At 57.1% G+C, this 25,004-nt stretch overlaps 1 protein-coding gene and 1 long non-coding RNA gene across 2 annotated transcripts; one reads left to right on the top strand and one right to left on the bottom strand.

Annotated features, from left to right (window-relative positions):
• Positions 1-802: 802 nt before the first annotated feature.
• QPRT (quinolinate phosphoribosyltransferase) lies at positions 803-6,536 on the bottom strand. Its single transcript, XM_030261771.4, has 4 exons — positions 6,445-6,536; positions 3,368-3,979; positions 2,533-2,664; positions 803-1,536 (listed from the first exon to the last, which is right to left on the bottom strand). Exons 2-4 carry the CDS (start codon positions 3,965-3,967, stop codon positions 1,351-1,353), a joined length of 918 nt encoding a protein of 305 aa, XP_030117631.4. The 5' UTR covers positions 3,968-3,979; positions 6,445-6,536; the 3' UTR covers positions 803-1,350.
• Positions 6,537-6,964: 428 nt separating this feature from the next.
• LOC140681174 (uncharacterized) lies at positions 6,965-9,519 on the top strand. Its single transcript, XR_012052409.1, has 2 exons — positions 6,965-7,231; positions 8,277-9,519. It is a non-coding gene; the product is annotated as an uncharacterized lncRNA (long non-coding RNA).
• Positions 9,520-25,004: the final 15,485 nt, after the last annotated feature.

Below are 25,004 nucleotides of genomic sequence, written 5' to 3' on the forward strand. Positions count from 1 at the left end.
ACTGCACCTGGAGCAATTGCAAAGGTACCTGTGGGCAGGTGGGCACACACAGGTGTGATGGAGCTGGGTGGGATCAGGCCAGAATTAGATCCTGATTTTGTGATTTACAGCCAGATTTCTCCTCTGATCCCAATTCTCAGTGCTGTGCTGGTGCCAGGTGTGCTGCTGGTGGGTCTGGGACCCTTAAACTGGGATCTGGGACCCCTAAACTGGGCCTTGGCTCCCTCAAATTGGGGGTTCAGGACTCCTAAACTGGGGTCAGGGACCCTCAAACTGTAATCTGGCTTCTTTAAATTAGGTCTGGGACTCTCAAACTGAGATCTGGTACCCCCAAACGGGGGTCTGCAGCACTCCAGCAGGATCTGGGATCCTCACACTGGGGTCTCAGCTCTCCAAACTGGGACCTGGGCCTCTCAAACTGGTGTCTGGAATCCTTAAACTCCGTCTGGACCCCCCTCACCTGGAGTTTGGGCCCCTCAAACTGGGTGTGGGGCCCTTCAGCTGAGATCTGGGACCCCTAAATTGGGTCTGGGCCCTTCTATGGGCTCAGTCCCCAGTGCCAATTCCCTCACCAAGGCAAAGGATTTCTGTTTTTCATTCCAGTTTCTCAGGGAGGAGATGGGGGTTCCTTGCAAAAGGCTGATCCCAGTACTGACCAGCAGAACTGACTGGTTTGGAGTAGGGGGTCAACGGTTCAGTGGTCACAACCCCCCTTTTGTTGGTTATAAAGTGGCTGGTTTTGCATTGAGGGCAAAACTTGAGGGTTTTGAGGGTGACACCCTGAAAAAACTGGAGGGACATGTTGGGGGGCAGGGGGTGAGGTAAGAGTTTATTTGGGGGTACAAAGAGAAAAGAGAGAAGGGGAAACCTCAGGATGGAATTTTAGGTCCACCTTAGAGGAGGGAGATGAGTGTGAGAGCCCCTGGATGGAGATTTGGGATCCCCCGGGATGGGCTTTGTGGGGTCTCGGGGGAGATTTGGCGGTCCCAGGGTGGATTTTTGGAGTCCCAGAGATGATTTAGGGACTTCCAAGATAGATTTTTGGCGACCAAAATGGATTTTGTGGGTCCCAAGATGGATTTTGGAGTCCCAGGTGGGGATGTTTCAGGCATTGGCACCCCTGGGAGATGGGAGGACTCAGTGCCAGATTTTGCAGTCCCCTCAGCAGGAGGCCTTTTGGGGTTTGAGGATTCCCAGGGTGAATTTTGGATTTTCACAGTGAGTTTTGCTCTCCCTGGGATTGATTCAGGCATCTCAGGTTGGGTTTTGGGTTTCTGGAGTAGGTTTTAGTGGGTCCCAGGTAGGATTTTGGGAGTTCTAAGCTGGGTTTTTGGGGTCCCAGGCTGGATTTTAGGGTTCCAACACCCGCAGTGCGAAGTCCAGGGCGGGAGCGCTGTGGGTCAGACACCCCATGGACACCACGTCGATGTGGGGCCCCAAGAACTGGGGGAGGGTCTCCAAAACGATGCCCCCGCTGGCCTCCACCATCACCCCAGGGTGTGCAGCCTTGACCTGCGCCGCCGCCGCGTGCAGCTCCTGGGGGGGACACCCCATTAGCAGGGAGCACTCCCTCCCCAAAATTTGGGGGCACCCTGGACATCTGGATGTACAATGCATCAGGGTTGTGCAGGATTCTCCCCCAAAATGGGGGTCTCACCGCCCAAATCTGTCCCATTTGGATCCCCCCCCCAACAAGAAATCACCAATTCAGGGATTACTCCAGCCACAGAGCTCCAAAATTGGGGTGTCCACCCAAAAATCCTCCATATCAAGGGTAATCCCCCTTAAACCAGAACCTCCCCAAAAAACAGTTGTTTCCCACCCAACACCTGCCCAATTGGGGGCCCCACCCACCACTGACCTCCAGGAGAACCCTAAATTTGGGTTCTCCAATCCACTAACCGCCCAAATTGGGGTCCCCTCTGCTGAACCCCCAAAAATTGTGGCTCCATACCCAACCCCCCTCCAACCCAGGCATTTGCCCACCCACTGAGCCCCAAATTGTGGTTTCCCCACCTAAACTCCCCAAGTCAAAGGTCCCTCCACCCAGAAACCCCCCAGATTGAAACTACCCAACCCTCTGACCCCCCCAAAATTGGGATTCCCCCTTGTATCTTTGGGGCTGCCCCACACTTACAGCAAATTCCCATTTTACTGGTGCAGCCTCACCCCACTTTTGCTGCTCCCCTCAATTTTGGGGGCTCAGCTGGGGAGAGCAGAATCTATGTGGTTACCCCCCCACTTTTTGAGGTCTTCAACCCATTTCACTTCTCTGCCTCACATTTTTAAGGGTCCAGACCCCAATTTTTGGGGTCCAGCCTCACACCTGGAGGGTCCTCCCAGTTCTTGGGGGTCCCTGCCAGATTTTGGGAACTCACCTGGTGGGGGCAGAGGTCAAATATCTGGCATTACCACTCCCACTTTTTGGGAGATCTGTGCCCCATTTTGGGGGTTTGTCCCCATTTTGATAATTCAACCCCTCCATTTTTGGGGTCCCACGATTATTGGGGCTGTTCTGATTTTGGGGCTCACCTGTGGGGCCAGGTTGTCCAGCAGGACGATGTCAGCCCCAGCCCGTGCAGCCGCCAGCGCCTCCTCTGCACTCGAGCACTCAACCTCCAGCCGGCGGGTGAAGCCCCCGGCCCGGCGCGCCCCCAAAATCATCTGGGGAAGAGGGGGGTCAGGGGGAACCCCAGAACAACACCCAATCCCTCCGACCCAATATGGGGTGGGGTAAAACGGGGGATCCCCCCAGTGGATGACTCAAGATTGGAGTCCCCCAATTGCCCCCCACAAATTAGGGTCCTCCCCTCAGATTGCCCCAATTCAAAGGTGTCCCCCGACCCCAAAATTGGGGTTGCCCGACCTACAAACACCCAAATTTAATTACCCAACACACGATCCCCCCCATTCAGGGGTTACCCTCCAATTTCCCTCCCAAACTGGGACCCCCCCCCCATCCCCCCATCCAGGGGTCCTCCCCCATCAGTCCACACCCAGATCAGCCTAATCCAGGAGTTTGTTCCAAAATTGGTGTCCCTTTCAAATACTGGCACTTCCCCACCACCCTTGAAATTCCCCAAACCATCACTCCCCACAAAACCGAATCTCCTCCACCAAACCCCCCATTTCCTCCAAACCTCATGTTCCCCCCACCCCACACCCCCAAAATTGGGCCTGTCACGCCTACCACCCAGAACCTGCCAATTCAAGGGTCCCCCCACCAAACTGGTGCCCTGACCCCCCCCAATTTCCACTTAGCACCCCACAACCGCCCAAATTCCCAAATTCTGGAGACCCCCCGCAACCAGAACCCCCCAATTCAACACCCCCCCAGAATTATCCCCCCAAAGTTCGGCGTCCCCACCTGCTCGAACCCCCCCGCTGCCGCCGCCAGCGCTCGGTGGTTGTCCTTGAGCATCGTCAGCCCCCCCAAACCTCCCCGGTGGGGGTCGGCGCCCCCCACCCCCAGCGCGTATTTCTCCGCCAAGCGGAACCCGGGTGTGGTTTTTCGGGTACCCGCCACGACCCCCGCCCATCCCCGAGCCCGGGCCACCCCCACAGCCCTGGCGGCCATCGAGGCCACCCCACTGCATCGCCCCAAAATATTGAGCGCCACCCTCTCCCCCGCCAGCACCCCCGCGGCCGGACCCTCCACCTCGGCCACCACCGCCCGCCCGGGGGGCAGCGCCGCCCCCTCGGCCACCCTCCAGGTGACCCGGCACCCCGACACCCCAAAAACGGCCTCGGCGAAGGGGACCCCCGCCAGGACACCCCCCGGGTCCCCCCCGGCTTTGCTGAGCAGCTCCGCGCGTGTCGCGGTGTCCCCCGCGGCCGCCGCCGCCGCGTCCGGCCACGGAGCGTCCTCGTCCAGCCACGCGTGGGCCAAAGCGCGGAGCCGGTGCGGGGCCGGCGTGGGGACACAGCCCCGGGTGGGGGGCGCCGGGCCGGGGGGCGAGCGGGCCATGATCCGGGGGGCCTGGGCACAGAGATGGGGGAGTCACTCGGGGCCGGCGGGGGGAGGAGTGGGGGTCATGGGGAGGGGTCCCTGAGGGGTCCCTGAGGGGATACTGGGCTCTGTGGTGGGATTTTCAGGGAGATATTTGAGTCTGGAAAGGATTTGGGGGTTATTGAGGTGCTGAAGGGGAAATTTGGGTTGGTCTTTGGGGGATGAGGGGGTCCTTGGGGGAGTTTTGAGGGGATACTGGGCTCCGCGGTGGGGTTTTCAGGGAGATATTTGGGTCTAGAGATGATCTGGGGGTTACTGAGGTGCTGAAGGGGAGATTTGGGTTGGTCTTTGAGGGGTTTGGACGATACGAGGGTCCTTGGGGGAGTTTTGAGGGGATTCTTGGGGGGTTGAGGAGGGTCCTTGAGGAGATATTGGGGTCTGGAGGGGATTTGGGGATAATTTAAGGGGAAATTTGGGTTGGTCTTTGAGGGATGAGGGGGTCCTTGGGGGAGTTTTGAGGGGGTTCTGGAGGGGTTGAGGAGGGTCTTTGAGAGAATAGAGGGTCTAAGGAGGATTTTCAGGGAGATATTTGAGTCTGGAAGGGATTTGGGGATCATTGAGGTGCTGAAGGGGAAATTTGGGTTGGTCTTTGGGGGGTGAGGGGGTCCTTGGAGGAGTTTTGATGGGATGCTGGAGGGGTTGAGGAGGGTCCTTGAGGAGATATTGGGGTCTAGGGAGGATTTTCAGGGAGATATTTGGGTCTAGAGATGATCTGGGGGTTACTGAGGTCCTGAAGGGGAAATTTGGGTTGGTCTTTGGGGGATTTTGAGGGGATTCTGGGGGCGTTGAGGGTCCCAGGAGGGTCCTTGAAGGGATACTGGGCTCTGTGGTGGGATTTTCAGGGAGATATTTGGGTCTAGAGATGATCTGGGGGTTACTGAGGTGCTGAAGGGGAAATTTGGGTTGGTCTTTGAGGGGTTTGGGGAATACGAGTGTCCTTGGGGGAGTTTTGAGGGGATGCTGGAGGGGTTGAGGAGGGTCCTTGAGGAGATATTGGGGTCTAGGGAGGATTTTCAGGGAGATACTTGGGTCTAGAGATGATCTGGGGGTTGCTGAGGTGCTGAAGGGGAAATTTGGGTTGGTCTTTGGGGGATTTTGAGGGGATTCTGGGGGCGTTAAGGGTCCCAGGAGGGTCCTTGAAGGGATACCGGGCTCTGTGGTGGGATTTTCAGGGAGATATTTGAGTCTGGAGGGAATTTGGGGGTTACTGAGGTGCTGAAGGGGAAATTTGGGTTGGTCCTTGGGGGATTTTGAGGGGATTCTGGGGGCGTTTGGGTCTAGAGATGATCTGGGGGCTACTGAAGTGCTGAAGGGGAAATTTGGGTTGGTCTTTGAGAGGTTTGGGGGATACGAGGGTCCTTGGGGGAGTTTTGAGGGGATTTTTGGGGGGTTGAGGAGGGTTCTTGAGGAGATATTGGGGTCTGGAGGGGATTTGGGGATAATTTAAGGGGAAATTTGGGTTGGTCTTTGGGGGATAAGGGGGTCCTTGGGGGAGTTTTGAGGGGATGCTGGAGGGGTTGAGGAGGGTCTTTGAGAGAATAGAGGGTCTAAGGAGGATTTTCAGGGAGATATTTGAGTCTGGAAAGGATTTGGGGGTTATTGAGGTGCTGAAGGGGAAATTTGGGTTGGTCTTTGGGGGATTTTGAGGGGATTCTGGGGGCGTTGAGGGTCCCAAGAGGGTCCTTGAAGGGATACTGGGCTCTGTGGTGGGGTTTTCAGGGAGATATTTGAGTCTGGAAAGGATTTGGGGGTCATTGAGGTGCTGAAGGGGAAATTTGGGTTGGTCTTTGTGGGGTTTGGGGGTTATGAGGGTCCTTGGGGGAGTTTTGAGGGGATTTTTGGGGGGTTGAGGAGGGTCCTTGACGAGATATTGGGGTCTAGGGTGGATTTTCAGGGAGATATTGGGGTCTGGAGGGGATTTGGGGATAATTTAAGGGGAAATTTGGAGTGGTCTTGAGGCGGTATTGGGATCCCTGAGGGGATTTTGGGAGGGAGGCCTGGTGGCTCCTCAGTAGGATTTTTGTGGGGTCTTCAGTAGTTTTGAGGGTCCGTGAGGAGATCTTGGGGGGCCTGGGGAGGGGGTGTGGGGCCGTTTGGGAGGTTATTGGGTCCTGGGAAGGGGATTTTGGACAGGTCCTGTAAGGAGGCTGGAGGTCCTAGGAGGGTCCGGGAGGGGCTATTGGGCTCCGAAGGGGATTTTGGAGAAGATTTTTGGGTGCAGGGGGAATTTGGGGAATTTTTGGGGTTCCGGGGTAGATTTGGGAGTCCAGGAAGGAGATCAAATGTTGGGTCCCCAAATGTGGGCCCCTCTCCCCCCTCCCCCAGCTCGGGGGGTCCAAAGTCCGGTCCGGGCTGGCCACATCACCCTCCCCTCCCCCTCCCCTCCCCTCCCCTCCCCCTCCCGGGACTCAGAGGGGGAGGGGCGCCCCACTGACCTGCCGGGAGCTGGAGGCGACTGCAGCCCGAATTGGGGTCGGGGGGGGTTCTTACCTGGGGGGCGTGGCTCGCCTCGCCCCAATTCCCAACCCCGGGCTGTGATTGGCTGCCCCGGGGGCCCCCACCCCCCCAAAAAACCCCAGGCGGGTTGGGGTGGGGGAGGGAAAAATGGAAAAATCCCTTTATTGACAATAAGTGAGGGGGGGCGGGGGGCGATGGGGGACACTTGGGTGGCGCCCCATGGTCGGGGGGACACTTGGGGTGACAGCAGAGGACAGCAGGTGATTCCCCCGGCTGACCCCCCCCAACTGAGACCCTGTCACGGCCCCCCCCCGTATTCCGGTGGCATTGGGGGGTGGCTGACCCGTGGGGTGACAGAGGTGACAGTGGCAGGGGCGTTCCCGCAGTGGCCCTGATAGGAGATTGGGATGTGATAGGACAAACAGGCGGGTGGGATGGGGTGGTGACAGTGCCACAGGCGTGGGGGTGACAGTGCCAGGAGGGCGGAACAAGGTTGGGCTGAGGGGAGAAGATGGACATGGAGAGGAGAGGAGACCACAGACACGGTGGGGGTTGGATGGGGAGGAGATCGAGGTGACCAGGCCATGGTGGAGGGGCAGCAGAGGAGACATGAAGATGACAGTGGGGACAGGGACAAGATGGAACTGAGGCATGGAGTCGGGACATGGACATGGTGGCAGGGTCATGGAGCCAGGAGGAGATGGTCAAGGTGACAGCAGACTGTAGAGGTGACACAGAGATGTTCAATGTCACCTGGAGATGATGGTGAGGACATGGGGATGGTGGTGGGAAGAGGGATCAGATGGTTGAGGTGACCAGGAGATGGTGGGGTGAGCAGGGAGGGAGGAGACAGGGTCAAGGACACCTAGAGGTCATGGAGGTGACCAGGACATAGTGGTGGCACATGTGGAGAGGACAGGGAGGAGGTGGAGGAGACAGGACGATGGAACTGGGAACGTGGAGTGGGCAGTAACCTGTGGAAGGGGTGGTTGGGACATGGGGAGGACATGAGGGGGATTATGGAGATGTTCAGGGTGAACAGGACAGGGTGGTGGGACATGAGAAGGAGACAGGGAGATGGTCAAGACCACCTAGAGATGGTCAGAGGGACACAGGAAGGGACAGAGAGGGGGCAGGGAGGAGCTGGAGGTGACCATGGACCATCAAGATCACCACAGAGGAGACCCGTGAGCAGAGGGCAGGGTTCAGGTGGGACACGGGGCCATGGGAATGGGGGATTGGGGATGCTGGGACACGGGGCTGTGGGGACATGATGATGATGATGATGATGGTGTGAGTGGTGTCATGGTGATGGTGTCAATGTTGTGGATGATGAAGATGAAGGTGATGATGAAGAAGATAACAGTGATGATGGTACTGTTGGTGTTGTGGTGACGATGATGGAGGTTGATGGTATTGGATGATGATGATGGAGGTGTGGGTGATGAAGACGATGATGTTGTGGGGGATGAGGTTGATGGTGTGGATGGTTGTGGTGATGAAGATGATGGTGATGATGAAGGCCACCCCTGCTACTTGTTGAGGGCATTTCACATCTCGATGGGGCCCAGCACTGACAGCACCATCGGCACTGGAGCCTCACAGATGTCGCAGTCCAGACCCTCAGAGGCCACACTGTGCTCTGGGACCTGCATGAAGAGGGGCTGGAGGGGATTGCCAGGGGTCACCGGGCTGGAACACTTAGGGGACACCTTGGGGACATCCAGGGAGGACTCCTGGGGGCTGGGGAGGCTCCAGTGGTTTTTGGATTAAGGAGCAGCAGTCACCAACCCAAACACTGTCACCACAGGAGGACTGTGCCGTGAGACAAGCACAGAATGGAGCACCCTGAGATAAGGTCAAGGTGGGACAATTGTCCTGGGCTTACCTTGGACCTTGGGGGAGGTAAACAAAGCTGATGGAGCAGAATGGATCCCTGGTGGTGGACAAGGAAATCCAACCCAGCACCTCTGCTGGAATTGGCTCCAACTGGGTCAAAGGGAATTGCAGAGGGGCAGATGGAGACCACCGACTCACGGCCACCGACCCCAGAAACCTCCGGCTGAAGAGAAGGGACAGCCTGGGCCGGGACTAATTAGCACCCAAGGACAGGGAATTGTTAAACCCATGGCATTGGAGAGCTGTGTAGCCATGAGCACCAACTCCTTTATTTCCTAAAATGGATAAACAGGGAAAAGTTCAGAATGACCTCAGGACCCCCCACCACCGAGAAGCTGTGGGGGAGAAAGGCTCAACAGGACGCTGCTGGATCCATGGGTGGTGCTGGCCTGAGTGACCTCTCTCCCTCCCTTCTCCATTTCTCACCTGATTTATTAAAAAAATATGGATATTGATCTAGTATCGATATCCAACTGTGACGGACAAAAACTCTCTAACAGTTTAAAGTTAGAAAGTGTATGTTTATTGTGTGTGGGATCACTCCCAAATACACACCGCCCCTTCCAGGTGATTACAGAGTCTTTTTATCCATACAAGTATTGACTACACAAAATACAAATACATATTCATAATTTTGGTACATCCCATTCCCCGCTTCGTATGCTAATCACTCCAAAAGCTATTAAGCATGCGTAGTTTGTCCCTTGAAATGGGTCGGTGGTCCCTTTTATGGGGAGGGGTCCCAAAATGAGGAAGTAAATGAAGTCTTCCTCGTTGTGACCTTTCTACCTTTTCAATGCAAGTATGACAAATGAACTCTTGGTAGAACTCCCATTCCTTGTCTTCAATTGGTTTCAGAACAGAGGAGGCCCAAAATTGTCTTATGTTCCTAAAAGCTATTTATCAGTTTCTATATTCTTCATTATAAACCCAGCTAACCAAACATTGTGCTGACAAGCAATTAATTATTAGTTAACTGCTAACTCCTAACTTCATCAAGGCCTACTCATTTATTATTCTTATTTTAATTAACTCTAGTAAGGCTTATTTCTAACTCAAATCTTAGCTCCTCAAAATCTCTAAATGCCTTAAAGTTTACGTTTCACACCCACATGTTTTATTGCCCAGTAAATTCTGTACGATTGACTTTGGCACATGGTCCATTCTGCCCCTGAATCTGTTCAAGGTAGGGGAGAAATCAGAGGTGGGGGAAAAATCCCAGGGCTGAGAGAGGGGTCACAGAACACACAGAGACATGGAACACACAGAGACATGGAACACACAGGGACATGGAACACACAGAGACATGGAACACACAGGGACATGGAACACACAGAGACATGGAACACACAGGGACATGGAACACACAGAGACATGGAACACACAGAGACATGGAACACACAGAGACATGGAACACACAGGGACATGGAACACACAGAGACATGGAACACACAGGGACATGGAACACACAGAGGTATAGTAAAAAAGGCAACACAGCCAGGGAAGAAATTATGATGTCTGGCTCCAGAAAGCTGAAGGATCTGCTATATTAAAACTATATTCTATTACATTAATATACTATTTAAAGAGAGACTATCCTCTTCTAGATACTTCTTACTTACCTATCAACTAACTACCAACTAACAAACAAACTCGTGATTTCTCTGCTGAGAGTCTGAGCCACAGGTGGAACCGACTGGTCACTGAACCCAAACAACCTTCACCAGAATCCAGCCCAGCAATCACTTCAGGTAAACAATCCCATACCAAATTCCACGTGGAGAAAACAAAGAAGCAGAGATAAAGATTGTTTTCTCTTCTTCACTCTGTGCTTCTCCAGAGAGACAGAATTATGTCTGTGTCCAGAGAATGTGAATGTCACACAGAGGGACATAGGAACGCACACATGGACACTGAACACACACATGGACACTGAACACACACATGGACACTGAACACACACATGGATGTTAAAACCCACACAGGGACGTGAGAAAAGCACACAAGAATACACAGATTTGCTTTGCTGAAGGGGTTTATTGATTACTCCAGGGAAATTCCCAGGGCTCCCAAGGAATTAGGGGGGCTCTCCAGGGATGATCATCTCCTCATGCCGCTGGAGAGGGACAGGACACGAGTGTCACCACCAGATCCAGGCCTGAAAGGCAGAGCCCAAATTATCACCCGCTGTGTCCACAGGGACATGAGAGGGCCCTTGTCCCCATCCCTCCCTCTGCAGGCACCTGTGGCAGGAGAAGGGCTTTGGAGCCCTGGGTATACCTGGGACAGGACTTGGCTCCTGAGATCCCAGAGCCCCTCAGCCTGGAATATCCCAAAAGCTCCCAGAGCCCTCCCTGCTCCCACGGGGACACTGGGTGTGCCCAGAGCCCCCCAGTGCAAGGAAAGCCTTGGGGACAGCTCTGGGACATGGATCAGGGACTGCCCCCTCCATGTGCCTCTGCCATCCCCAAGCTCTGCCCACCCCAGAGGGCTCAGGGATTCACCCTGGCCCCCGAGGATCTTTCTGTGGGGCTGGGGAGCCTCCAGGATTTCTCACCAGGGCATCCAGAGGGGCAGCCGGGCATCACTCCTGCAGAAGCTCCACCTGCTCAGCCACGGGGGGCCGGGGAGGAAGGCAGGGTTAGAGACACACTGGAGGATACTGGGGCATGTTGGGGGATACTGGGGCATGCTGGGGTGTACTGGGGGGCAAAGTGGGGTGCACTGGGACACCCTGCAGTGTCATGACCATGACAGGAGAGTCTCTGGGCCAGCAGAACTCCAGGTACCCACCTCAGACATCGGTGGTGGAGGGTATTTTGGTTTCTGTAGAGAGATGGGGAGATGTCACTGGTCACTGGGGTGTCCCCAGTCCCAGCAAGGCATGGGGGCACCCGACAGGCCCCCAGTCCCCACACTGGTGCCCCAGTTCCAGGACTTACCATAATGCATCCACCTACACCTCCTACAATGCCTGTCTGCAGAAGGAGAGCAAAGGTTTAGTCTGGATTGGCCCTTGTGGGGCTTAGGGGGTCACAGGTGTCCCCAAGCCCCGTGGCTGCCCCTGGCCTGAGGGGGAAAATCCCTTCTGCTCCCCACAGTCCCGCTCGGGCCAGTTTCACCTGCCCCTGTTCCTGCAGGGAGCTCGGCGAGGATGGAGACAGGAGAGCGAGGGGGACTCGGGGCCTCCAAGGAGGAGGGATGGAGTGGGGCAGGGGGGCTCCAGGACAGAGAACTGGGGGGAGCTGGGGCCCCAAGGGGTGGGGTGGGGGTGTTGAAGGGATGGGAGGGGGGGAATGTGGGTGGGGAGGCAGCAATTGCAGTGTGGGGCCATGAGGGCTGAAGTGGGGGGTGGGTGGGGGCAGAGGACAGAATGGATGGGTTTGGGAGGGGCTTTGGGAGTGGCAGTCAAGGGGGGGATCTGGGGACACCCCTGTCATGGAGAATGAGAAAGGGAAAGGACTGCAGGGAGAGGGGACAGGAAATGGAGTGGGCACGATGCTCTTTGGATTGACTGGGGTGCACTGGGACGGGTGGGAGCACAGGGGGGACCCGGGGAAGGTGCAGCCTTTGGGAGCTCTGGGGTGCACTGGGATGTGCTGGAGTGCACTGGGATGTACTGGGGTGTGCTGGGATGTGCTGGGGTGCACTGGGATGTTCTGGGGTGCACTGGGATGTGCTGGGGCGCACTGGGATGTGCTGGGGTGTACTGGGATGTGCTGGGGTGCACTGGGATGTTCTGGGGTGCACTGGGATGTGCTGGGGAGCACTGGGATGTTCTGGGGTGCACTGGGATGTTCTGGGGTGCACTGGGATGTTCTGGGGTGTACTGGGATGTGCTGGGGTGCACTGGGATGTTCTGGGGTGCACTGGGATGTGCTGGGGTGCACTGGGATATTCTGGGGTGCACTGGGATGTGCTGGGGTGCACTGGGATGTGCTGGGGTGCACTGGGATGTTCTGGGGTGCACTGGGATGCCCTGGAGGGGCTTGGCCTTGAGAGGGGAGGGTCTGGGCCCAGCAGAAGAACTCAAGGTACTCACCTTGCCATTACTAATGCCACCAATTTGCTGTGGAGAGACCATGAGATGTCACCAGTCACTGGGGTGTCCCCAGTCCCAGTAAAGGCTGGGGCTGACCAAACTGGCCCCAGTTCCCTCACTGGTGCCGCCAGCTCCAGGACTTACCCCAGCACATATGGTTTCACCACTGCCCTCCATGGCTGCCTGGGCAAGGAGAGCAAAAGGCTGGTCAGGGTTGGCCCTGGTGGGACTGGGGGGGACACAGGTGTGTCCCCAGCCCTGCCTGGCCCATGGCTGTCCCCTGCTCTGAGCAGGGGGTGCCAGGGGATTTGGGGACACCACTGCCGGGTGAAAGGCAATGGACCGAGGGGAAAGACTGGAAAGAAGACCCTGGGAATCACTGAGGGGTGGGGGAGCATTTCCCAGTTTGTGCCAGTTCAGCCTGGCTTGGGACTGGCCCAGTCGAGCCCAGTTTGGCCAAGTTCAGCCCAGCCTGGTCTTTAGTTAGTTTGCACCTCTCGGTCCCGCTTCAGCCCAGTTTGGGAGTGGCCTCTGTCCTTGGGTGGCACACAGGAGATGCTGGGGAGGTGGCCGAGGGGAGCAGGAGGATGGGATGGGGAGGCCCAAAGGCCGGGATTTGGGGGGAGCAGGACAGGGAAGCGCTGGGGCCCTCCCAGGGAGGAGCTGTGTCCCACCATGCCCTGGGGAAGCCGGGCTCTGGCAGCAGGAGCTGAACTGCGGGAAGGGGAAGGACGGAGCCACTCGTGGCAAGGAGAAAGCGGCAGCGGCCGGGGCTGGAGCCCGGGGCAGCCCCTGGCTTGGGAAGAGCCCCCAGCCCTGAGCCCACCCCGTGGCCTTGGAGCCTCACCTTGCTCTGTGCTGGGAGGCACAGCAGGATGGAGAAGAGCAGGGCCACGCTGAGCACAGCCACCTTCATCTTCCTCTGGCTCTGGGCAGCGCTGGGTGAGGCTGCAGCAGGTGAGGAGCACCTTTATCCCTGCCGGGACTCCTCCCTGCACCCTCCCTGCCAGCCCCCAGGCCAAAGCCCGGCTTGGCACAGCCCCCAGCCCTGGCCACAAGCCCAGCCCTGGCCCAGAGTCCACCCCACCCCACCTGTGGCACGGGTCCAGCCCCCTTGCCCGGCATCCCTCCAGCTTCCTGCCCAGGGCAGCTGCCCCTGGAGGGGCCCAGGCACCTGGGGGGCCAGGGGGGCAGGCAGGGAGCCAAAGGCACCTGGGGACCCTGTGGGGACAGCCCCCAGTGCAACACAATCCATCCTCCCACAGCCCCCAGAGCCCGATCCCCCATCTCCTGCTGCCCCTTCCCTCCCAGAGCTTTCCCTGTGGCACAGCCCAGAGCGGAGCCCGGCCCCAAACCCAGCGTGGCTGAGCAGAATTGTCCCTGTTCCCACTCCGGCCCCTTGGCTGAACTGGGGGCTGGACTGGCCCCTCTTCCTTGGACACCAGGACCCCAAGATGAGGGAAAACAGGGAGGTGTGGGGACAGCGGGGTCACAGGCCATGGAACCGCTGAGTGACTGGGATCTCCAGGCCCTTGAGGCGCTCTGGGGAGCTCTGGGGAGTGGTGGCACAGGGACACCAGGGCTGGGCTGGGGCAGTGCCTGGTCACAGGCTGGTGGTGAAAACTTGGTTTGGGTTCTGAAGAATCTGAGCCACCGTGAATCCCAGGGGTCCCTGGCTTTGTTTCCAGGATGATCCTGGCCCAGCTCAGAGCCCTGCCAGGGTGACCCCCGAGGGCACCGATCAGGGACAGGCCCTGGCAGGGCCTCCCGGGAGCTGCCAGGGCCTCCATTGTCCACTGACATTCCGTGACATTTCCAGGAGATGTTCCCTCCTCACGGGACACTGACCACACTGAAGGGACCTGTTGTGGGACAGATGGGGAAACCTTCCGGCCCCTGATTTGACTGTTTGCCTTGGGTTTTCCCGAGGAGCCAGCAGTGACCTGGGAGATTTTCCTTTTGCCTCTTGGTGCTTTGTGCCTCCTTTGCTGGAGAATTGAGGAGCACTGGTCCTGGAGGGGCCCAGGGGAGGTGAAGCTGCTCCACAGAGAAATTTACAGCCCCTGGACACCTATGGGGCCGTTCCAAATGATCCCACCATGGGTTCATGGAACACCTCATGAAAAAGGGATGCAATTGTGGGTGAAAGAATGCTGCACCCCCTGGGGCTGGAGCTGCAAGGGTCTGGAGAGACCCCAGAGCAGGGAAAGAGAGGCCAAGTCAAGGGCCCATCCTCCTGCCCACATTCTCATCCTGCAGCACAGCTGTTCCTGCCCACCAGAGCCATCCCCAGCCTTCAGCCCATCCCTGGAGCACTGGGGATTCACCTGAGCATCTGCTGAGCTGTCTTGCACAAGCCCAGGTCGCTCCAAGCCCCATCCAGCCTGGCCTTGAACACTCCCAGGAGTGTGGCAGCTCATTGCACCCGACCAACCTGTGCCAGGGCCTCACCACCCCCACCATCCAAAAGCTTCTTCTTAGGTCAATCCAATCCAAGCTGTTGCAGTGTTAAAACCTCCCCGCTTTGTCCTCTCACTGCAGGCCAGGTTCCAACTCTCTCTCCATCTTCCTTCGAGCCCCTGTTCCATATTTCTCATGGTTTAACCCTGGTGTGCAGCTGAGGCCACAGAGCCCTTCACTCATGGCCCCTCTGGTGGGATTATGAGAGACTTGGGAGGGTAAAAGTGTGAAAACTCATGTGTCGGAATCTGTGGTATTGGTGATTTTGAGATTGTAGAAAGTCTCTGTCTTTCTGCCCCGCTGCCAAAGCAGAAGCCATAATTGGTCTGTGCTGATTTCAAGGTTGTTTATTCTGTTTATCTCTAACATGTTCTGCTGCCCTGCCGCAGCTCTGTCCTGCAGGGCAGCGTGTGGGGCTCTGCCCTCAGTGGGATGGTACAAACATTAAATACCACAAACTACCTGTGCTGGATTTACAATAATGTGCCAATATCTGTCACCTACGTTGGACAGTGTGTCCCCAGCCTGAACCAACAGAAAAATGCCAACACCACAGTGAAACATGGAGGGCATGAAGAAGGAGGAAAAGGACAAGACACACCCAATTCCTCCATCTTGTCCCCTCTGAACCCCTAATCTAGAAACCTAAAATTTTACTTTTGCACCCGTGCCACACTTAATTATTACTCTTATCAAACACTCAGAGCTGGTAATTCATCCTGTAAGATTGAAAACTCTTTTCCATGGACAGAGCTCACAGCCAGTGTCTCTGGGGGCTCTGTCCAGGGGGTTCCTGACCCCTGCCAGGGTCCCAGACCTGCCAGGGCAGCCAGAGGGAAGCCCTGGATTCCCACACTCATGGGTTTGGGTAAAGGCAGTTGAATAGGGAAAGTGAAAGCTGCTCACACAAGCAAAGCAAAATTTGGATTTCATTCCCTGCTTCCCAAGGGCTGGGCTTCTAACAAGAGCAGGGATTGCCACGACAGCAGGGCCCCACCACCACACATAATATCAGCCTGGGGAGACAGATGCCAGGACTCTGGAGCTGCCTCCATTTCCAGTTCAGGTGTTTGGCTGAGCACGATGTCCTGTGATCTGCACTCTTCCCTGGGCCAGTTGGGATCAGCTGCCCCAGCCCTGTGCCCTCACACGTTCCTGGGCACCCCCAGCCCACTCACTGCTGGCTGAGAGGAGCAGACCAGCCAGGGCTGTGCTTGTGCTGATCAGCAGCTCCTGAACATCTCTGTGCTCCCACCTGCCCCTCCGAGCAGCTCTGAAAGAATCTGTCCCTGGCTCGTTCTCCCAGTCCAGTCCTTCTTCCCGACTGGCATCCACTGCCAAACCCCTCCAGCAGCCCCTGGGACAGGAGAAGAGTGCTCTGCTTTTGTGTTCTGCCTGTGACAGTCTGTGGAGAGGTATTTGCATCAGACCCAAGCTGGGGATCACAGGCTGGTGGTGAAAACTTGGTTTGGGTTCTGAAGAATCTGAGCCACCATGAATCCCAGGGGTCCCTGGCTTTGTTTCCAGGATGATCCTGGCCCAGCTCAGAGCCCTGCCAGGGTGACCCCCGAGGGCACCGATCAGGGACAGGCCCTGGCAGGGCCTCCATTGTCCACTGACATTCCGTGACATTTCCAGGAGATGTTCCCTCCTCACGGGACACTGACCACACTGAAGGGACCTGTTGTGGGACAGATGGGGAAACCTTCCGGCCCCTGACCTGACTGTTTGCCTTGGGTTTTCCCGAGGAGCCAGCAGTGACCTGGGAGATTTTCCTTTTGCCTCTGGGTGCTTTGTGCCTCCTTTGCTGGAGAACTGAGGAGCGCTGACCCAGGAGGGGCCCAGGGAAGGTGAAGCCGCTCCACAGAGAAATTTACAGCCCCTGGACACCTATGGGGCTGTTCCAAATGATCCCACCATGGGTTCATGGAACACCTCATGGAAAAGGGATGCAATTGTGGGTGAAAGAATGCTGCACCCCCTGGGGCTGGAGCTGCAAGGGTCTGGAGAGACCCCAGCGCAGGGAAGGAGAGGCCAAGTCAAGGGCCCATCCTCCTGCCCACATTCTCATCCTGCAGCACAGCTGTTCCTGCACACCAGAGCCATCCCCAGCCTTCAGCCCATCCCTGGAGCACTGGGGATTCACCTGAGCACCTGCTGAGCTGTCTTGCACAAGCCCAGGTCGCTCCAAGCCCCATCCAGCCTGGCCTTGAACACTCCCAGGAGTGTGGCAGCTCATTGCACCCGACCAACCTGTGCCAGGGCCTCACCACCCCCACCATCCAAAAGCTTCTTCTTAGGTCAATCCAATCCAAGCTGTTGCAGTGTTAAAACCTCCCTGCTTTGTCCTCTCACTGCAGGCCAGGTTCCAACTCTCTCTCCATCTTCCTTCGAGCCCCTGTTCCATATTTCTCATGGTTTAACCCCGGTGTGCAGCTGAGGCCACAGAGCCCTTCACTCATGGCCCCTCTGGTGGGATTATGAGAGACTTGGGAGGGTAAAAGTGTGAAAACTCATGTGTCGGAATCTGTGGGTATTGGTGATTCCGAGATTGTAGAAAGTCTCTGTCTTTCTGCCTCGTTGCCAAAGCAGAAGCCATAATTGGTCTGTGCTGTTTCAAGGTTGTTTATTCTGTTTATCTCTAACATGTTCTGCTGCCCTGCCGCAGCTCTGTCCTGCAGGGCAGCGTGTGGGGCTCTGCCCTCAGTGGGATGTTACAAACATTAAATACCACAAACTACCTGTGCTGGATTTACAATAACGTGCCAATATCTGTCACCTACGTTGGACAGTGTGTCCCCAGCCTGAACCAACAGAAAAATGCCAACATCACAGTGAAACATGGAGGGCATGAAGAAGGAGGAAAAGGACAAGACACATCCAATTTCCTCCATCTTGTCCCCTCTGAACCCCTAATCTAGAAACCTAAAATTTTACTTTTGCACCCGTGCCACACTTAATTATTACTCTTATCAAACACTCAGAGCTGGTAATTCATCCTGTAAGATTGAAAACTCTTTTCCATGGACAGAGCTCACAGACAGTGTCTCTGGGGGCTCTGTCCAGGGGGATTCCTGACCCCTGCCAGGGTCCCAGACCTGCCAGGGCAGCCAGAGGGAAGCCCTGGATTCCCACACTCATGGGTTTGGGTAAAGGCAGTTGAATAGGGAAAGTGAAAGCTGCTCACACAAGCAAAGCAAAACTTGGATTTCATTCCCTGCTTCCCAAGGGCTGGGCTTCTAACAAGAGCAGGGATTGCCACGACAGCAGGGCTCCACCACACATAATATCAGCTTGGGAAGACAGATGCCAGGACTCTGGAGCTGCCTCCATTTCCAGTTCTTGCCCCAGGGGTTTGGCTGAGCACGATGTCCTGTGATCTCCACTCTTCCCTGGGCCAGCTGGGATCAGCTGCCCCAGCCCTGTGCCCTCACACATTCCTGGGCACCCCCAGCCCACTCACTGCTGGCTGAGAGGAGCAGACCAGCCAGGGCTGTGCTTGTGCTGATCAGCAGCTCCTGAACATCTCTGTGCTCCCACCTGCCCCTCCGAGCAGCTCTGAAAGAATCTGTCCCTGGCCCGTTCTCCCAGTCCAGTCCTTCTTCCCAACTGCCATCCACTGCCAAACCCCTCCAGCAGCCCCTGGGACAGGAGAAGAGTGCTCTGCTTTTGTGTTCTGCCTGTGACAGTCTGTGGAGAGGTATTTGCATCAGACCCGAGCTGGGGATCACAGGCTGGTGGTGAAAACTTGGTTTGGGTTCTGAAGAATCTGAGCCACCGTGAATCCCAGGGGTCCCCCGAGGGCACCGATCAGGGACAGGCCCTGGCAGGGCCTCCCGGGAGCTGCCAGTGCCTCCATTGTCCACTGACATTCCCTGACATTTCCAGGAGATGTTCCCTCCTCACGGGACACTGACCACACTGAAGGGACCTGTTGTGGGACAGTTGGGGAAACCTTCCAGCCCCGGACTTGACTGTTTGCCTTGGGTTTTCCCGAGGAGCCAGCAGTGACCTGGGAGATTTTCCTTTTGCCTCTTGCTGCTTTGTGCCTCCTTTGCTGGAGAATTGAGGAGCACTGGTCCTGGAGGGGCCCAGGGGAGGTGAAGCCACTCAGCAGAGGAATTTACAGCCCCTGGACACCTGAGGGGCCATTCCAGATGACCCCAGCTGGGGGTTCAGGTGCTCCTTTTTCCAGTTCAGCACTTCACTGGAACAGGGCTCAGGGCTGATTGAGTGTACCAGTAGCAAATTCATGGAAAAGACCAAGCTGGGTGGGACTGTGGATCTTCTGCTGGGTATGAAGGCTCTGCAGAAGGATCTGGACAGGCTGGATTGATGGGCTGAGGCCAAAGGTGTGAGGGTCAGTAAGGCCAAGGGCCACGTCCCACACTGGGGTCACAGCAACCTCATGGGATGCTCCAGGCTGGGGCAGACAGGCTGGAAAACTGGAAAAGGTCCTGGGGGTGCTGGTGACAGTGTCTGAACATCAGCACAGCTTTGCTGAGGTGGGCCAGAGGCCAAGGGTACGTGCTGTCCCAGACATGGGGTGACAGCAGGACCAGAGCAGTGACAGTCCCTGTGCTGGTCCTGCTGAGGCCCCTTGAGGGCTGTGCCCAGTTCTGGGTCCTCATGGCCAGAGAGACACTGAGGGGCTGGAGCAGGGAGGGAACAGAGCTGTGGGAGGTGCTGGAGCACCAGGAGTGTCTGATGGAGCCAGGGGACTCAGCCTGGAGAAAAGGAGGCTCAGGGAGGAACTTTCTCACTCTCCACAACTCCCTGAGAGGAGGGGGCAGCCAGGTGGGGTTGGGCTCTGCTCCCAGGGAACAGGGGCAGGATGAGAGGGAACAGCCTCAAGCTGTGCCAGGGGAGTTTTAGGTTGGACATCAGGAAGAATTCCTTCTTGGAAAGGGCTGTCAGGAGTTGGTAGGGGCTCCTCAGTGAGATGATGGAGTCCCTATCCTGGAGGGTTCCAAGGAACACCTGGATTTGGCACTCAGGGCTCTGGTCTGGTGACAAGGTGGGGATCGGTCACAGGGTGGCCTTGTGGGTCTTGGAGAGCTTTTCTAACCACAGTGATCATAGGATTCTGGGATTGTCCTGGAGAAATGCATTTTGGCTTTTTTTTTTCCCCTTCCAGGTCCTGTAGTCGAGCTTCCAGTCTCCAGAGTCTCCAGGATGGTTCCACATCCCACTTCCTCATGTCCAACCTCTTGTCCCACAGACAGAACCACGGGGTGACATGCATGACCCATGCCTTGAGCAGAAGTTCTTCATAGCTGAGACAGCAGACAACAGGAGCAGGAAAATCCTTCCTTAACAGCTGGGATGACTGTAGGGACAGTTTCTCCACAGCTGAGACATGTTCCTGAGAGAGGCAGGGACATTCCCAGTTCCTGGGACTGTCCAGCTCATTATCCCCATGCTCTTGGTGAACACTTTGCACAAACTCTCTCTGCATGGGCAGCACGTCCTGGATTCCATCCAGGTATTGGGATGGCTGCTTGCTCTCCAGGCTGCTGTAAACTGCCTCCCCTACAGGTGATTCCCTCTATTCCTGAGTACATCCCTCACCAGCAACTCACAAGATCTTGCTTAAAGAAATTCCTGTCCTTCCCAGTGAGCAGGAGTTGCTACTGGGGGTGAGGACTGCTGCCCCATTCCCAATCCCACTGTCAATTCCCATATCTCCCACAAGGAATCCCCAGCTGGGCTCCATATCCTGGAATTCCCTGCTCTTGGCCCCGGTATCTGCCACTGGAATAACCAGCTGAGGGTCTGAGCTCTCAGAAGCAGCTGAAATATTTTTGCATCTCTCCCAAGTCAGCCTGTGTTTCCATGGATCCTTCCTGGCTCCAGCCAAGGGCCATGGTCTGGTGTTTGTGTGTCCAGAGACCCAAATCTGCCCCGTTCCCCTCCCTGGATGCGGAGCAGGAGCTGTGTCAGACAGAGCTGCTGCTAAGGCTCCCCTGGTTCAAACCCTTGACATTCCCTCCCTCCTGAATTAGCGTGGTTGAAGCCCAGACTGCTGGAGGTGACAGCCTTCAGAGGGACCTGCCTGTGTATCCCCACCTTGTCAGCCACCACTGCTCTGCTTTGGGGTGGGCAAATCCCTGGGGGATCTTCCTGAAGAGTTGGTGAACCTTAGAAAATGCTGGGAAACTCTTCTTGAGAAGTGTCGCACTACGACACGAAATAACTCATGTGCTCACACTAAGATCAAAAGAGCCAAAGGAAGTAACTTTTATTTCTGACCTCACAATATACAGAATTCCAAAAGTGACAGTGGATTGGAGGATGGAATTGCCACCTCTCCAACCACACCGGTCAAACCAACAGTCCATCAATTCTCTCCTCTCACAAAGAAAAATGCAAAACAAACATTATTTACACGAACAATGGGTGAGAACTCCAATAAAACTATGTAAATATCAGAAGGCATAGAAAACTTTAAAAATAACTTTAAAACTTTTAAAAGAATAGGGCAACAGAGGAGCTACACCAGGAGGATTTGGTTTCACAAGGATGTTCAAGACACTGAGGAATTGTTGGAATCAGGGAGAGCACACCTATGATGGAGGCACAGGTGGGGCAGGTGCCTGAAAACACCTTGGAGGACAAAAGGCAAAAAGTGAAACTGGGAATTGTCTCCATCCCCAAAGCAGAGGAATGGCCCAGCCTGGAGCTCCAATGCCTGACAAAGATCAAGGCCAGGATTTTACAGCACTCCCAGGAAGCCCCCATGGAGCACAGCAACTGCAGTCCCAAGTCACTTATCACAATTCCAGCAGGAACAGGGGCATGGCACAGGCAGAGAAACCGAAGGGGAGACCCAGCAGGGCATTGCTATGGCCAGCAGCTGTTCACCAGCCACTTATTCCAGCAAAGCAGCAACAGCACTGAGATCCCTGCTCCTGTCCTGTCTCCCCTCCTCTCCCCCACAGCACAGCTACTGAGGGAGTCTGGGAGCTGGAGGGCTCTGGGACATTTGCAAGGGAGATGTAAATGTGGGGAGAACAGAACTCTTTTCCCCCTGTGACCCACCACCACAGCTCCCTGGGGTCACAGCCTGGGGAGAATGGCCAGGCCAGGAATTGATTTGGAACCCGAGTTCCAAAAAACTCCCACGGAAAGGATGACAGTAAAATCAGACATTTTCCAGGTTGCTCACAGTCCTGCTCAGGGAAAGGAAGGGACAAAGTCCAGGATGGATCAGACGCACCTCAGACCCCCCTGGTCACTTCCATCGGACACAAAACTGGGAACATTTCCATGTTCCAATGAGCTGCAGGCCCAGAAACAGGAACTCATCTGTGCAGAGCCCATGAACCCACAGCTGGGATGTTCCAGAATGGCAATTTTTGTGTCCAAAGCCTGGAAATGTCCCTGGGCTCCTCCAGGACCAGTGCTCCTCAATTCTCCAGCAAAGGAGGCACAAAGCAGCAAGAGGCAAAAGGAAAATCTCCCAGGTCACTGCTGGCTCCTCGGGAAAACCCAAGGCAAACAGTCAAGTCAGGGGCCGGAAGGTTTCCCCATCTGTCCCACAACAGGTCCCTTGAGTGTGGTCAGTGTCCCGTGAGGAGGGAACATCTCCTGGAAATGTCACGGAATGTCAGTGGACAATGGAGGCACTGGCAGCTCCCGGGAGGCCCTGCCAGGGCCTGTCCCTGATCGGTGCCCTCGGGGGTCACCCTGGCAGGGCTCTGAGCTGGGACAGGATCATCCTGGAAACAAAGCCAGGGACCCCTGGGATTCATGGTGGCTCAGATTCTTCAGAACCCAAACCAAGTTTTCACCACCAGCCTGTGACCAGGCACTGCCCCAGCCCAGCCCTGGTGTCCCTGTGCCACCATTCCAGACACTGTGGCCACCCCGGCACTGCCCCAGCCCAGCCCTGGTGTCCCTGTGCCACCATTCCAGACACTGCGGCCACCCCGGCACTGCCCCAGCCCAGCCCTGGTGTCCCTGTGCCACCACTCCCCAGTGCTCCCCAGAGCACCTCAAGGGCCTGGAGATCCCAGTCACTCAGCGGTTCCATGGCCTGTGACCCCGCTGTCCCCACACCTCCCTGTTTTCCCTCATCTTGGGGTCCTGGTGTCCAAGGAAGGGGGTCAGTCCAGCCCCCAGTTCAGCCAAGGGGCCGGAGTGGGAACAGGGACAATTCTGCTCAGCCACGCTGGGTTTGGGGCCGGGCTCCGCTCTGGGCTGTCCCACAGGGAAAGCTCTGGGAGGGAAGGGGCAGCAGGAGATGGGGGATCGGGCTCTGGGGGCTGTGGGAGGATGGATTGTGTTGCACTGGGGGCTGTCCCCACAGGGTCCCCAGGTGCCTTTGGCTCCCTGCCTGCCCCCCTGGCCCCCCAGGTGCCTGGGCCCCTCCAGGGGCAGCTGCCCCGGGCAGGAAGCTGGAGGGATGCCGGGCAAGGGGGCTGGAGCCGTGCCACAGGTGGGGTGGGGTGGACTCTGGGCCAGGGCTGGGCTTGTGGCCAGGGCTGGGGGCTGTGCCAAGCCGGGCTTTGGCCTGGGGGCTGGCAGGGAGGGTGCAGGGAGGAGTCCCGGCAGGGATAAAGGTGCTCCTCACCTGCTGCAGCCTCACCCAGCGCTGCCCAGAGCGAGAGGAAGATGAAGGTGGCTGTGCTCAGCGTGGCCCTGCTCTTCTCCATCCTGCTGTGCCTCCCAGCACAGAGCAAGGTGAGGCTCCAAGGCCACGGGCTGGGCTCAGGGCTGGGGGCTCTTCCCAAGCCAGGGGCTGCCGCTTTCTCCTTGCCACGAGTGGCTCCGTCCTTCCCCTTCCCGCAGTTCAGCTCCTGCTGCCAGAGCCCGGCTTCCCCAGGGCATGGTGGGACACAGCTCCTCCCTGGGAGGGCCCCAGCGCTTCCCTGTCCTGCTCCCCCCAAATCCCGGCCTTTGGGCCTCCCCATCCCATCCTCCTGCTCCCCTCAGCCACCTCCCCAGCATCTCCTGTTTGCCACCCAAGGACAGAGGCCACTCCCAAACTGGGCTGAAGCGGGACCGAGAGGTGCAAACTAACTAAAGACCAGGCTGGGCTGAACTTGGCCAAACTGGGCTCCACTGGGCCAGTCCCAAGCCAGGCTGAACTGGCACAAACTGGGAAATGCTCCCCCACCCCTCAGTGATTCCCAGGGTCTTCTTTCCAGTCTTTCCCCTCAGTCCATTGCCTTTCACCCGGCAGTGGTGTCCCCAAATCCCCTGGCACCCCCAGCTCAGAGCAGGGGACAGCCATGGGCCAGGCAGGGCTGGGGACACTCCTGTGTCCCCCCCAGTCCCACCAGGGCCAACCCTGACCAGCCTTTTGCTCTCCTTCCCCAGGCAGCCATGGAGGGCAGTGGTGAAACCATATGTGCTGGGGTAAGTCCTGGAGCTGGCGGCACCAGTGAGGGAACTGGGGCCAGTTTGGTCAGCCCCAGCCTTTACTGGCACTGGGGACACCCCAGTGACTGGTGACATCTCATGGTCTCTCCACAGGGAATTGGTGGCATTGGTGATGGCCACGTGAGTACCCTGAGTTCTTCTGCTGGGCCCAGACCCTCCCCTCTCAAGGCCAAGCCCCTCCAGGGCATCCCAGTGCACCCCAGCACATCCCAGTGCACCCCAGAACATCCCAGTGCACCCCAGCATATCCCAGTGCACCCCAGAACATCCCAGTGCACCGCAGCACATCCCAGTGCACCCCAGCACATCCCAGTGCACCCCAGAACATCCCAGTGCACCCCAGAACATCCCAGTGCACCCCAGCACATCCCAGTGCACCCCAGAGCTCCCAAAGGCTGCACCTTCCCCGGGTCCCCCCTGTGCTCCCACCCGTCCCAGTGCACCCCAGTCAGTCCAAAGAGCATCGTGCCCACTCCATTTCCTGTCCCCTCTCCCTGCAGTCCTTTCCCTTTCTCATTCTCCGTGACAGGGGTGTCCCCAGATCCCCCCCTTGACTGCCACTCCCAAAGCCCCTCCCAAACCCATCCATTCTGTCCTCTGCCCCCACCCACCCCCCACTTCAGCCCCCATGGCCCCACACTGCAATTGCTGCCTCCCCACCCACATCCCCACCTCCCATCCCTTCAACACCCCCACCCCACCCCTTGGGGCCCCAGCTCCCCCCAGTTCTCTGTCCTGGAGCCCCCCTGC

This window comes from Taeniopygia guttata, chromosome 32 (assembly GCF_048771995.1).
Source record: "Taeniopygia guttata chromosome 32, bTaeGut7.mat, whole genome shotgun sequence".
NCBI lineage: Eukaryota > Metazoa > Chordata > Aves > Passeriformes > Estrildidae > Taeniopygia > Taeniopygia guttata.

What these genes read in the sequence shown, in the direction of transcription:
- QPRT (XM_030261771.4), bottom strand. Translation starts at nt 3,967, where the DNA reads ATGGCCCGCTCGCCCCCCGGCCCGGCGCCCCCCACCCGGGGCTGTGTC. An exon ending in CAGCGGGGGGGTTCGAGCAG is followed by an intron (nt 2,665 to 3,367) that starts GTGGGGACGCCG and finishes CCTCTTCCCCAG; the next exon opens with ATGATTTTGGGGGCGCGCCG. An exon ending in TGGACAACCTGGCCCCACAG is followed by an intron (nt 1,537 to 2,532) that starts GTGAGCCCCAAA and finishes TGTCCCCCCCAG; the next exon opens with GAGCTGCACGCGGCGGCGGC.